The sequence below is a fragment of the Tasmannia lanceolata genome, unplaced genomic scaffold (assembly GCF_043159265.1).
Source record: "Tasmannia lanceolata isolate RefF3 unplaced genomic scaffold, GAP_Taslan_0.1 ptg000019l, whole genome shotgun sequence".
Classification (NCBI taxonomy): domain Eukaryota; kingdom Viridiplantae; phylum Streptophyta; class Magnoliopsida; order Canellales; family Winteraceae; genus Tasmannia; species Tasmannia lanceolata.
In genome coordinates, this window is record NW_027518696.1 from 25,679,892 (window position 1) to 25,695,081 (window position 15,190).

The 15,190-nt window shown below is 40.2% G+C and overlaps 1 protein-coding gene across 1 annotated transcript; it reads right to left on the reverse strand.

Annotated features, from left to right (window-relative positions):
* Window positions 1-774: 774 nt before the first annotated feature.
* On the reverse strand, window positions 775-4,525 carry LOC143852740 (aspartyl protease AED3-like). The gene is made up of 3 exons (XM_077362316.1): window positions 3,929-4,525; window positions 1,942-2,297; window positions 775-1,431 (listed from the first exon to the last, which is right to left on the reverse strand). The coding sequence occupies exons 1-3, from the start codon at window positions 4,403-4,405 to the stop codon at window positions 939-941; spliced, it is 1,326 nt and encodes a 441-aa protein (XP_077218431.1). The 5' UTR covers window positions 4,406-4,525; the 3' UTR covers window positions 775-938.
* Between the last annotated feature and the right edge of the window lie 10,665 nt (window positions 4,526-15,190).

Consider the following 15,190-nt stretch of genomic DNA (forward strand, 5'->3'; position numbering starts at 1 on the left):
AACCATATCACGAGTTAGGGTTCTGTTATGAATGTAATATTTGATCATCATTCGAATGTAACTGATTTTTTTTCTGTTGTTGTATGATGTCATTGCCTACACTATATTATTGTATGTAATTTAGATTAGTTTTATTGTTCACAAGCATTTTTTTACTTATTTAGAAGTTTAGATTAATCATTGAAAAAGGACAAATAAACTAGTACTTATATTGAACTAAACATTCTAACCTTTTTGAAAATTCTAGATGTGACCAAGGAGGTCTCTCTTATGGACATTATGACTTAAATTGGATTGTGCTGAGACATGGGAAGTAGGATCCGAAGAGCACTCTGAATCTTATCCGACCAATAAAGAATTTGAATAGATCCCAAGACATCGGTACGGAGGTTGACCATTTGTGACGATGACGTTCATTGGAAAATTTAACCCTTACAAAAAGGGTATTGTACGTATTTGAATCCATTATTTGTTGAGGAATGATAAACTGAGGGGTGCCTCTGCAAAAATCCACCCCTATTAGACCATCTCATTATGCATTTGTTATTCATTTAATTTTTAATTTTTCGTGCCGGAATAAATGCACTTTAGTTTGGTGGTCCGACGGGGGCACTCTTTCTAGCAGTTTTTTTTTTTTTTTTTTTTGCAAGAGCGCCCTTCAATTTAGCATTCCTCTTTCCAAAACGGACCTCCTTGTTGAAAGTGTTTTACATAAACTTATGAAGCAAGTAAGATTCAAAGTAGCTTGTTCGAATCCTAATTACACAATCCACATAAACAACAGTAGTTCTTGAGATATTTTTACCCCTTTTAGCATACACGGTCCAAACCCTAGACGATAATCATGTCAAACACTAAAAACCCAAAAAGACAAAAGCATACAAAAGCACCGCTCTCTTTCATGACAGAAAGAGAGCGCAGCGCGCTCTGTGGTCTTATCAAGTACAGGGCTCACGAGAAATGCCTAGCCTGGAATTGGGCACATCAAACAGGATCCTATGGTTCTGCTGCTGCATATTGGCAATAACGTTAAGGACAGAGTTGATGTTGTCTGGTGCAGAAGCCATGGCCAAACAAGTGATGGTCCCGGCCGTGCTATGTATGAGCACGTTATCAGTTGGAAGAGACATGTTAATGGGACCCGCAAAATGAAATGTGATAGTCGGAGCCAAGGCTGCCATCGGAACCGTATAGCATGTGTCAAACCCACCAAGGGTCGAGATCTCCCCACTCACCCGCTTACTAATCACCCTCCTAAACTCATTTCTCAACGCCACGTAGGCCGGTGCCACGAGCCTCGTGATGACCGTGCCGGAGTCGAAGATAGTTCCGGCGCCGGTGGCCGGATCGAAAGCCAAAGCTGCTGCGGGTATGTTGAGAAGCCTCCGGCCGACGCTGATTCCCATCAAGTTGACGTAGTAGAGTGAGGACCTGTTAGAAATTTTGAAGTCATAAGTCACATTTTTAGCTAAAATTTTTGAGGGAAGATTCAAAATAGGGAGAAATTATGTTTATGTGGTGGACGAGTGTGCATGCACTTGCAGCCGAAAAATACAGTGGGGTCCACATTTATTTGCCTGATCCAGACCATTCATTTGTTGGGCCCTGACGTAGCTAGGGCGTGCCTAAAAATTCTTCTCCATTGGATGAGAGGCCCAGATTGTTTGGATGATCCAAATCATTCATTTGTTGGACCCTAATGTAGATAGGGTGTGCCCAGAAAATCTTCTTCATTGGATGATCCAGATCCTTCAATCAATGCAGAAGATTTTCTGGGCACACCCTGTCTACCACAGAGCCAACAAATTAATAAATGATTTGGATCACCCAAACAATGTGGGCCCTGTACTTTTGGGTTGCAAACTGCTCCACCATATAATTTCTCCAATATAGGAAACTCCCTTTTGCTTTTCAAATAGTAGGCAAAAGATCCAACAAGACCTTCTTGGGTTCTTGAGGAGTGGGGTGAATTTGATCCTGAATGGTTGGCCGGTTGGGCCCAACCTGAGAGTGCCCGAAAAGTTGGAGGATTTGAAACTTGGTAAGCAGTAAGAGAAGGTGGAGTGGTAGAGGTTTTGGGTTTGGGAGAGGAAAGAGATGGGCCCACGGCCAAGGCCGAGGAGGCCTTGGGGTGGGACCGAGTTGCCGGTTACTTTGTTTAAGCAGGCAAAGGAGTAGCCGGTGATGTTATCGGAGGCAAGGGTCAAGGTGTCTTGGGAGAGAGTAGCTTGGAAGGAGGAGGAACCGTAGGTGACATTGAAGGAGCAGCCCGCGACGGCACAGGTGGGATTGGGTACCTGTGAACGAAAACCGGCAATGTTAGCTTAATTACATGGTTGATTCATGGATTAAATGATGTTCTTTTTGTACAACATACCGACATTGTAAATAAAAGCTTTCAATTAACTTTAGAATGATGTAAATAATTCCATTTGTCTTTCCTAAAAATGACTGTCGGCCTCTTTGGATACCACAAAAATCCATGTTTATCACAATTTTGTATGTCTTCAAATTATTGTCAATAAAGTTAACTTATCGGCCTCTTTGGATACCCACCAAAATGTATGGTTATCGTAAAGTTTGTATCCATCTTCAAATTATTGCCAATAAAGCTAACTTTAAAAAAAAAAGATTGGGCCTCTAGCGCGTTGGTCCTCAACTTAGAGGTCTAAGGCAGCTTACATACCCAAAAAAAAAATATATATATATTAACTTAAAATAACCATATTTGCAGATAAATTTTAGAGGCATCCAAGGTGTCATTTTTGGTGGACGGTCAGCCACCATATAAAAACTCCAAAGGAGGAGGGAAACAAAAGGCGGTGGAAATATTACTTTATTACAGGTGGATCATCTCTTAGTTGGTTGCTCTTCTCAAAAATAAATAAATATGATTTGGTTCAACGAAATTTGGAAAAACCAAAACCGGCACCTTATATTTTTTGGGTAAGCTGGGATTGAACCTCTTCAGAGTTATAAGACGAAAGCCTTGACCAGTGAGCCTGACCTTTGACCTATAGGGCATTCCTCTAACAATAAATCTTTGTAGAAGTATAGCCTTCAACATCCGTTGGGAAAACTCGACCCACATCGACCGGACTCATAAATGCCCTGAAACTTGACTCTTATAGTTGTACTTTAAATTTCTTAACTATCTCTTGAATAATACCAAAAATTATTTTCCAGTGGGTCGTCGGATTTGTTATGTGATAAAAATTGGGGAACTATATTTTCCCGACCTTGATAGATAAAATCCCCTCGTTAACGTTTTCCGGGAGAATGGTTCACTACTTGTGGATAAATTCACCCCTTCAAAGTTTTTCCTTACCTTTGAAAGTTAACAGATAACATTAAAGGGGAGAATTTTATCTGTCAAAGGGGAGGAAATATCATGTCCCTACAAATTTCATTCTTAAATTTATACACTTGATGACTTATATTTATAGATTTTGGCACGAAGATCTGTTGTTTTCTACTATCTTTTAAATTAGTCACCAACCTAGGCTAAACATTAAAAATACGACCAGACCGGACCCAACCCGACAAGGAATACTATCTTGGTTAGGGTTGGGATTATGAATCTCGGGTTTCTTCTAGGTAATTTCTCAGACATGGTAGGGTTCTTGAAAACAATTTCTCGGACATGGTAGTGTTCTTGAAAACTCTGCAAACATGACCAAGTTGCAACTTTACCCAGCACGGTTTCATCTTGCATATATGAAAAACCCATTTGCTTCAGTGTGTGAGATGGAGAAAGAGGGGAGCGGAAATGTCATTTCCATGTGAACAGATGGCTGGATTAGGGTGGCAACTTGCCTTGGGTTGGATTTCTCATAACAATTAAGCCGGATTCAACTCAAATCCTGCTGGATACATGGTAAAAGCTCAACCATCAAACATTATAGAAGTGTATGAGAGAGAGGCATACCTGCTGACATTGGGGAGCTTGGCAAGGAAGGATCTTGTAAGTTGTGGATTTGGAAGAGTAAAAAACAGTACTAGAACATCCAACACAACCAGAGCAAGGAATCCAAGCTGCATCATTACTAGTGTCCATGGCCATGAGGAAAGGCTGAGGTGGGGTACCCACATTTGCTCTTACAACATAGGTAGCACTCTGTATTATCTGCCTCGCAGAAGCAATAGGGACCCAACTCCTCTTACCAACCAAACTATTCAAATAGCCCAATCGTGCTTCATCTTTAGCACCCACTTCAAACAGAGCCTTTTCCCACAACGACGGTGACTTTGTCGGTTTGAAGGGCGAGGAAGGGTCGTCAACGTGCATGATGGAGAGTGTTGAGCCTTGGTTCCATGGGTCGAACCTTGGGTTCGACCCTTGAGCTGTGTTGAGACATATGAGAGTTAGAAGGATAAAGCCAAGCAGTGGATGTAGCTTCTCCATGGGTTTGATTTAGGGAGGAAGAGGGTCTCTTTCTCTGTCTCACAAACACCCTCTACTCTCTTTATATATTTCTATACGGATGGACGCAATGTTAATTAATTTAAGTAGTGGAGAATGTAGTGCGTTCTTTTGCTAACAGACTGTATTCCATTTACTTTCGAATTTCCAGCCTGCTTGGTCCTTTGTCCCTGCCAAGGGATATGATTTTTATTTATTATGGGGAATGATATCAGCACAAGCATGTTCTAATAATTGCACACACCTAGCTTGTCTTTTTTTATTTTAATTGCCTTTTGAGAGCTTTTTGGAATCTGTAATAACCTTTTAACTTCTCTTTAAATACTAAAAGGCAAGATGCCCTAGTGGAAATATCAAAACATGGTTGTGCGGATATCATTTCCCATTAGGTTTTCACTTTAGAGAGAGAGAGAGAGAGAGAGAGAGAGAGACTGGCACCATATCTTAATGGATACCAGCTGTGTTGGGCATGTGAAAGGGCAGATTATTGATCTAGGCCATTCATGAAGGGGACATCTCACAAGCCAGACCATGTTAACCGTCCGATCAGAAACCCAGAAACTAACTAGTACAACAAAAAAATACAGGCTTTCTTCCTTTTAATTAACCAGCTTTAGGGACCTGGTAATCCAGAGGAAGGCTAATCCGATGTACCTCTCTTGCTCTACAATATTGTTTAAAGTTTAAACATCTTCTATCTTGGCCAATATATGGGTTTATCAAGGTTTAATGTTCAAAAAAGATTTGACAATGACTGGGAGAGCGGCATCCCACGCCTCAATGTTCATCACCCCATATAAGTAATTGCCCTATTCTATACTATATATAAAGAGAAAACATAGGCAGCCCGAAGGTAATTAAAATCCATATGAATGTAAAGTTTCTTTTAACTATCAAATGTCTTTTATGTTTAGCCTCTCCCATAAAGGAATCCATATCTATCATTATCACCCATGAATCACGCTCTGTTATAAATACTCTCTCTCTCTCTCTCTCTCTCTCTCTCTCTCTCACGCCCTACCCCACTACGTATAAAATTAAGTTGAAAGTAAGCTTTTAGTGTTTTTTGGAAGCTTTTGTTTTGCTTTTGTGATTACTGTCTATTTTTGTCCATATCAAAACGATTTTGTCGCTCTTGATTCCTCATCAAAAGAAGATACAAGGCCAGAAAAAGTAACTTGCCTTTATTATAGGAAGATGTACAAGAGGTAAAAGTAAACACAATAGGTAGAAGTAAATACCCTTTATTATCTCGCACTCCTCGAGTCATTCTCCTCCATTCCATTAGAATCCTCGCACCTTTATGTGGTAAGTAACCCGGCAGGTAACAGGTTATTTGTCGATTAGCAATCACATGAATAGTTGAACGTTCGATGAGATAACATGTGCATGTCATGTGCCATCTGAGTAGGAGCTCTGCAATCCTTTTGGACATATACGGTACTAAGATTGCCACTATTCACACTAAAGCTTATAATCCAGCTCTGGTTTGGATCGAATCTAATTCATTTTCTAGCAAAACCTCAACTAGGGCAGTCCAAGCTCCACCCTCTTTGGATCTAGGGTCAAACATTAACCTTTTTTCTAGGAACTTTTGTGCTCTTCTTGATTTTCTCATGTATTTTTTTTCATAACAATTTTACTCTAGATCCAAATGGACCCTAAATGTATACGACAATATACGAAGTTAACTCTTTAAGAAAACCATATTTGACACAATTAAGATTCTCGTTGGGCGGTTACCAAATAGGATATAGAATTACTTGAGGGGAGCCCATTTGATTACTAAAGATAATACTTGTAATTAGAAATACTTGAGGAACTCCTTTCCCAAGTTCGGAATTTTTATATGGTGTAAGCCATAATAGTACCTTATTTTTCAAAAAGTTCGGTATGGTACACACCATAGGATGATCCAAACCATCCATGTGATGGACGACAACGTAAATTGGTTGTGCGCCAAAAATCATTTGTATACAATGATCCCAACCCTCCAATCTAAAGACGTTTGGATCATTTCCTCTATAGATCAGAGGGTTGGGATCATTTTATAGAAATGATTTTTGGGGCACAACCTATTTACTTTGTGGCCCATCACATGGACAGGTTACACCGTATAAAATCTCCTCTAGTTGGTATCCAAAAATCATATCAAATTCTGCCAGAGAAGTCTACCATCGAGTCTGTTTCAAACTTCTTTTTCATGGATATGTACTCTGCCCTACCAGTTGTATAGACACCCCAAATAAAGACCCCTTGTGTACATAGAAATATACCCCTAATAAAGATCCCTTGCGTACAGAGAAAGACATATGTCATCGCCTAGTGAGGGTGATGAAATACTGTGAATCAAGCCCATTTTTCTTGGAAGGGTGATAGGCCTTTCCACATAATCTACAAGCGTGGGTGGACACGCTTTGTGCTTTACTCTGCCATCATTCATCCGGCAAAGGTGACCCTTGTTTATTACGTAGTACCTTTGGCCAAATGTAAATATCTTGGCTTTTGAGTCCTAATCGATTTTGGGCTCAGAATCGATTCTCAAAATCCATTACCAATTTTGAACTCAAGATTAAACACAATTTTAAGTCTAATAAACAGTCTTGGATAAAATTAATTTTACACAATTTTAAGTCCAATGAGCAATTTTGGGCTTAAAATTAAACAAAAATTTGACTAAAAAAATCAACTTTAGAGTCAAAGTTAAACACAATTTTGAGTCCAATAATTAGCTTCGGACTCAAAATCCAAAACCAACAGGGACCTTGAAATACTTGGATAACCTATTCCAGAGGGTTTGGATATCCTGGAAGGATAATTTCATCTTGAAATTACCATGTTGACTGTTATGCAATTTTGTTTTGATAAATTTTATTAGGGAAAATTATTAAAAAATGCAAAGTTTTAGTTTTATTGTGAATCAAGGGTAGACATTTTAAATTCATAAAGTAGGGGCTGTCAGGTACGAAAATTTTGGTTTTGGAACAACTATACCCCCTTGCTTTTCCCACACTTTTTAGAGGCTCTAATCCCTATGTTTCTCACCTACCTATATCACCTTTTTGTTTTCTTCTTCCCTAAGCCTTCCACAAGCCTTCTAACGTGAAACTCCATTGGCAACATTTTCAAGCTCCATTGCCATTGTAGTTTTGAAAAAAAAATCTCCATTGCCAACGTTTCCAAGCTCCATTACCATTGTAGTATTGAAAAAAAACTCAATTTTGCAATGTGATAAAGCTCAATTGCCATTGTAGTTTTGAAAAAAAAAAAAAAAACTCCATTGCCAACGTGATAAAGCTCCATCTCTACTGGTTTCCGTCGAATTTCCAACGTTTGTTTCGGACTTTCGAGTCGGAAGTCAAAACAAACCTTCAGATTTCCGATGGAAACCAATGAATTTTCCATTTCTACTGGCTTCCATTCGGCAGTTCGACCATTGGTTCGGACTTCCGACTCTGAGTTTAAGGCAGGGATCCCTAGTGGTTCCGGAGTATAAAATATGGTTCTCTAGTGGTTCCGGAGTATAAAATATGGTTCCCTAGTGATTCCAAGGTACAAAATGTAGTTCCCTAGTGGTACCGGGGTATAAAATGTCGTTCCCTAATGGTTCCGTGGTATAAAATGTGGTTCCCTAGTGGTTCCGGGGTACAAAATGTGGTTCCCTAGTGGTTCCGGGATATAAAATGTGGTTCGCTAGTGGTTCCCTGGTATAAGATGTGGTTCGCTAGTGGTTCCGTGGTATAAGATGTGGTTTCCTAGTGGTTCCGGGGTATAAAATGTGGTTCCCTACTGGTTTTGGGGAATAAAATGTAGTTCTATAGTGGTTTCGAGGTATAAAATGTGGTTTCCTAGTGATTCTGGGGTAGAAAATGTGGTTCCCTAGTGGTTCCGTGGTAGAAGATGTTGTTCCCTGGTGATTCTGTGGTATAAGATGTGGTTCCCTAATGGTTCAGGGGTATAAGATGTGATCTTTTGGAACAAACTTAGATGAACCACTTGTTTGATCAAGGGTCTAGGATAATCTAATCAAACTTATGGATCCTAATATCCCGTATTTCTTAGGTGGGACACAGGTGAGGGCCAGTGAACGTAAACCATTTATTTGTTTGGACCCTGGTGTAAATAGATATGACTTTCTTCCAAATTGGTCTCCATAGGATGATCTGAACCTTTAGGATTATAGAGGGTTAGAATAAATGGATCCCATAAAAACAACCTTAACAAATCAGAGGGTTATAATAATCCTGTAGAGAAGATTTTATGGCACTACATGAAAGGGCCCAGCAAGTAAATGGTTTAGATCACTGAAATAAGCAGGCCCAACTATAATTTTTTTCCCTCAGATCCTTCATCGTCTGTCTAACTATAATATGGAATTTTGGTAGGGACTTTCGCATGAAGGCATTTCGTGGGTGGAGTTGCATGAGAGAGCAGCTAGTATGGTAATAGAGTTTTTTCACTATGGTAATGGAGTTTTCACGTTGGAATGAGGAAGGCTTAGGGAAGAAGAAAGAAAAATGTCCAATGGATAGGTGAATAACATAGGGATTAAAACAAAAAAAAGTGGTGGGAAAAAGCAAGGGGGTATATTTTTCCTAAAAGCCATATTCTCACAGTGACAACTCCTTTTTTATAAAATTGAAATGACTACCTTTGTTCACAAAATAATAAAAACTTTGCAGTTTTTTAATAATGTTTTCATTTTATTAAAAACAAAGGTGGACATGAAAAATGATGGAAAAGTCTATTCGAGGATAAAATAAATTCCACCGACAGGAGAATTGTTGGAGAACATGACACAGAAGAATGAAAAAAGAAAACCCAGCCCCCACACAGTACCCCTTGAGCAAGTTAACCACGCGTAGCACTGAGAGTGGAAGCTTGTGAACGTTTGTCACGGGAAAACTATTTATTGGGTAACGGGTCGTTCTTTTAGCCGTCCCATCACCGGTACCAATGAAAAGCTTACCTCTCTCGTACAAAGCAAATGAATGACGGTAAAACAACATAACAGTGGGCTCTGATAAAGTGTGAACAATGATTTTCCGCTCCTCCATAAAGACAATTATTGCCCCACCCTTCAGCACTATTTACTTGATTATATCTATTTATTGGATGAATAAATTTGCCCCCTTCTAGGATAAATTCGCCAACCCTAAAGTCTGCCAATTACCCTCTTTCAACTGGTAGATAAGATGACTCACTCTCTTTAACCTCCTTTAACTGGTTTATAAGATGTCGCAGTCTTTCATACACTTGGTGGGGCCCATGAGCACTCTCTCTTCTTCGTACTCTTAGTGGGCCCAACAGCTCTCTCCACGCTTGGTGGGGCCCAACAATTGAAGGGTGTACATCATTGAAGGTGGGCCTCATTATTTTTTTTTTCATAAGGGAAATGATATTTCCTCCCCTCCGCCCCCCTCAATGTTATTCGTTAAGCTTTAAAGGCAAAGAAAACTGTTAAAGGGGGGTGAATTTATCCATAAACAGTGAACCATTCTCACATAAAACTTTACAGGGGAGATTTTATCTGTTTAGGGGGGGGGGGAGGATATCATAAATAGGCTCTCCCATTCAATTGTTCAGCCCCACTAGGGGTGTGGAGAGAGAGAGAGAGAAAGTGCCCTTGGGCCTACCGAGAGGATGAAGGAGAGAGAGAGAATGATGTTTGCCCCACCATGGATTGAAGGAGGGTAAGCAGCAGATATGAACTCTCTTCATGCGAATTTATCCTAGAAGGAGATGAATTTATCGTCGCCCATTTACTATTATTTGTAAAACAGTGGGTCCCCTCTATAAAAACATGGAGAAATGATAAATGCACCACTTATCATTACTTGGCACACCCAGCTACAGTGTATCTATGACTGCGAGGGTAGTGATGTACTTAACACATTTGAAGAAATGAAGTGACGATTGCCATGTAAAATGCAGCCGGGTGTCCCAAGTGATGAAAAGTGGCGCATTTATCATCACCCAAAACATGACATATAAAATAGTGGGCTCCATCCTAATGCATATGTTTGGGTAGAGAGGGTGGGCCTCATCACATAAATAACAATGGTGTAAAATGTTGAGCCCACCTCCATCAAAATATGAATTAATAAAGGGTAGGCTCCGCCCCCCCATAAAAAATATGCAGTTTAAAATGGTGGCCCTATCCAATCAATAACATGAGGTGTAAAATGAGGTGTAAAATGGTCCGCTCCATCCTATGTAAAATAGTGATGAATCAAATTTCTAAAACAAAATGTTTTCTAATAAACAATTTCCTTGAAAAAAATGAATGATAATTGAAAGAAACATGGCTAGTATATATTATACATAGATGGGAGCCACAACCATCTTAGGGGTGCAATTCGGGCCCAATGGGTTGGACTGAAGCCAACCCTAACCCAACCCGACATAGCAATATGTCAACCCTAACTCGATACAACCTGAACCTCGGGATGTGACAGTCAGCCCTAGCCCAACCAGCCTTAAAATCATCAACCCAGGTTGGTTTTAGGTTAGATGGGGACAGAAATAGAAAAAAATATAGAAAAATGGGTATTCGATTTGGGGGGAGGTCAGGATCGTGTCGCCCCTGGATCTAGTCTCAATAAAATTATGTGGACAAAGTCTAGTTCGGGTCAGGTCAGGTTGGCAGAGGTATCAACTTTAACCCCACGCGAACTTAAAGGGGTAGGCTTTCCCAAGACTAACCCAACGGAACCCAAGCCAAAATTGGGTTAAACTGGGTTCGGGTAGGACCTGATCCATGTTGCACCGTAACAGCCATATGTATCAAGCCCCACGATTTTTTATTTGAATGGTACCAAACCTCATGTTAAGAATAACTAAATTGTTGATCTTTGTAATCCTTTATCTTACTCCTGTAATTTCTCGTTGGGACGGTTGGGATGAGATAGGGACCAAGTGATGTGTGTAAAATTATCTGTCTTGATCTCACAAACTAACCGCCCTCAGCCTTCACTATGCCCCCATTATGGACCCAAAGATTGCTGTTTACCGTTCATTTGTAGAAAGGACTTCGTAGTCGTCCTCATGTATATAGAGGGCCTAAATGTTACCTTGGTTGATAAAATTGACTTTTTTATGGTACTTCACCATGGTTTCCTTTCTTGCCATTCCACCTTCTCAATTTTTTATTTTTGATAGAATTAAACTTTATATAGTTACAAAATATATTTTAGCATAAGATTTCGAAAACACTCTCAAATTTTAAAAATTTTAAAATAAATATTTAAAAATGAGAAAAGCTTTCCTGCGCTGCAGCTCAGGGAGTTTAACTGCGCTTTAGTGGTTTATAAAGCCTCCCATTGGTTTCTTTCTTGTAGACCCGCTATACATTTCAAAGGGGGACCCACTATACAAACCAATGGGAGGCTTTATAAACCACTAAAGTATAGTTAAGCTCCCTGCACTGTAGCGAAGGAATGCTTTTCTCTTTAAAAATTCTTACAGGTTTTGACAAACAAAAATTTGACAAAGAATTCAACAATTAGCCCCATGTTATTAGTAAATATCATTAGAATTTCATACCAGTCAGAAAAAGAGAAATGTTAAAAGATCCAAAAATACAATTTTGGATCAAAGCAGCTTTCAAACAGAAGTATCTAACCAGTGAAAGGAACCAATCCAAGCCGACCTTGATATTATCAAATGCATTAAATAGAAGGTATATACAAATTGCCATAAGCAAACAAGAGTCTTTTGGAGGAGGATTGGAAACAAAATATGTACTAGTCAGAGAGAGTATGGGAATCTATGGTATTAATGATCTTGTGTCCGGGCTTGGCGTATTTGTTGAATACATAGATGTTCTTGGCCTATTAGTTGAATGCATATAAGTTTTTAGACTATTAGTTAAATGCATAGAGGGTTGTAAGGGGCAACTATACCCTGTCCCCACTCCAAAGAAATGCTGCAAATAATAGCTTGTGAAAAATCAAAACGTCATGCTTAAAGGTTACGACTCTGTCAGAGATCAGGTGTGGGTGGGCCTCAAACAACACTGTCTCTCATGAGACTTCTCTTTCTTCTCTATACGCGTGGAGATAGAAACATTGCGGTGTGGTGGACATGCCTTCAGAAAAATGGATGCCCAAAACGCGTAGGAATCACCCCAAGGGACCAAAAGGTGAGGGTTGACAAAAATATATGGATATTTTACTAACTATTTACAAAAATAGTTTGTCAAATTACAAGAGAAGGCAGTTTTAGAAAATACTCAGCTATTTTTGTTGAACATTTTTGTTGAAAATATCATTGCCCAAAAAAAGGGTAATGATATTTTCACTCCCCGTGGAGTACGCATTCGCGCCCGTTATAATGTGAACAGTGGGCAACTTTAACGCTTTTTGACGTCAAATCACGTTAAAAGGGGCGCGACTGCATACAACAGGGGAGTGAAAATATCATTGTGCAAAAAGGTCTTTCTATGCATCCAATTCTCACTGCATTCCATTCGTCTCTCTCCATGTCTTTCGTTTTCTGTCATTATCTTCTCTCCATGTCCACTTCTTCCCATCTTAGTCATCGTGCCTCCGTCCTCTGCTCTTCAATGACTTAGGGCACGTTTGGCTACCATGAATTTCTTTTCAAGATAAATCGGAATGTCCAAGTGGAGATGAGGGTGAAATCGCTACACATCAAGAAACAAAATCCCGGCTACTAGTGTCTCGTCCCTACTAGTACGATGATGTGATAATGCAAGTCTAAGGCACTATTAAGTACCCATCAAAGTGCACGATAAAAAATGCCTTAGCTTCTACTTAGTTTTTTCTTTCTGTTGGGAAATTGCCTTATTTCTCACCACCATGATGTGGTGTGGTGGGAAAACATAAACCAAGAATGGAAAGTGTCTCGTGCCAACAAGTGCGTTTCCTATATTGGTTGGAAACAGAAATAGAAATTATTCATAGGTTTTTTGGTAAACCTATGATATGAAAGAGAAACGGTTTTCTTTTTTGGTGCGCGAGGCTATTGGGTGTGTCGGCTGCCCAAGTGAGGCATAGTGAGTGAGAAAAAGAGAGGTGAAAGAAGATGGGTTTCTTCTTGGGTTTTCTCTTGAAGTTTTCTCGGGTATTCTCTTGTGGGTTTCTTCTCGGGTTTCTCTCGGTGTACGGTGTTGGGTTTGAGAAGCAAGGAAAGGGTTGCGGGTTTGTGGGTTTGAGATTAATCCATTGTAATCCTTGTATATTGTTTTTCTCATAGTGGAAGATTGTGTTTCTCGCCCGTGGAGTAGGCTTGGCCGAACCACGTAAAATCTTGGTGTTCATCTTTTGGCTTGTTTGTTTATTTTTTCTTTTCCGTTTAATTTGTGCACGATCGAATTGGTTTGCCTAGTGGATTTTCTCAACAAGTGGTATCAGAGTTCAGGTGAAGCGATCGTCGAGGCCGGGTGGAGTGATCGTGGGTGTTGTGGTTGGATCGCGGTTAGAACGATTTTTGGGGTAGAAAGATTGTCCAAGAAAGATTCTTGTTCGAGGTGGAGCACTACACCGAGAAGTGCAAAGTAATTTGAGATGGCGGTAAAATAAAGTTCTACTCAGTTCAATATCGACAGATTTGACGCGGTAAAATCAAGTTTTACTCAGTTCAATATCGACAGATTTGACGAAAAGGGCAGTTTCACTCTATGGCAGATGAGGGTGAAGGACATCCTAGTTCAACAGGGCCTTGCTAAGACGTTAAAGGGAAAGGATGGGAAGCCGAAGAAGATGACGGGTGCCAAGTGGAAGACATAGAGTCGAAGGCGGTCAGCACGACTCGACTATGTCTTGCAGATAGCGTTATGTTTAACGTTATGGAAGAGGAAGATGCGCCTAAATTATGGGAGAAGTTGGAAAAGTTTTATATGTCAAAAAGCTTGGCCAACCGGTTGTATCTGAAGCGGCAATTGTACGGGCTGAATATGCAGGAAGGCGGGGATCTTCTGGAACACATTACAGTGTTCAACGGGATTGTGGATCAACTCCACAAGGTTGACAAAAAGTTGAAGGAAGAAGACAAGGCCCTTTTGCTTCTTACTTTGCTTCCTGATTCGTATGACAACCTGGTGACAACTTTATTGTATAGTATGTATACGATAAAGCTAGAGAAAGTCACAGCGTCACTCTTATCGAATGAGATGTGAAAGAAACCTGTTCTTAGTGCAAATGAAGAGCATGGGTTGGTTATTCATGGTGGGAATCAAAGAGGAAGGTCGCCTGACAGGGGATTAAGAAAAGACAGGTCAAGATCTAGGATCAGCGGAAAGGGCGTGCAGTGTTACTGTTGCAAGGAATATGGCCACACCAAGCGGGATTGTCCAAAGCGAGCTGACCAGGCGAACAATGGTGCTATGAATACTGTGGTGGCGATGGATGAGCAGAGCGAAGTGTTTGGAGACGTTCTCACAGTCTCTTCAGGTAATCACACTTCTCATGACGAGTGGATTCTAGATTCAGGTTGCTCTGTTCATGTATGCTCCAAGAGGGAATATTTTGATACGTTCCAGGAGATAAGGGCGGGTGTAGTGTCCTTGGGTGATGGGTGTACTTGTGACATCACGGGAGTTGGAACGGCGAAGATCAAAATTTTTGATGGAGTGGTTCGTACTTTGGGTGGTGTGGCGTTTGTCCCAAAGATACATAGTATCTCTTGGCCGGTTGGACTCCAGGGGCTGCAGGTTTTCAGCTTCAGGTGGAGCCATGAAAATCACATGCAGCTGTATTGTTTTGATGAAAGGCGAGAAGTGTGGCGGATTGTATCGTCTGGTCG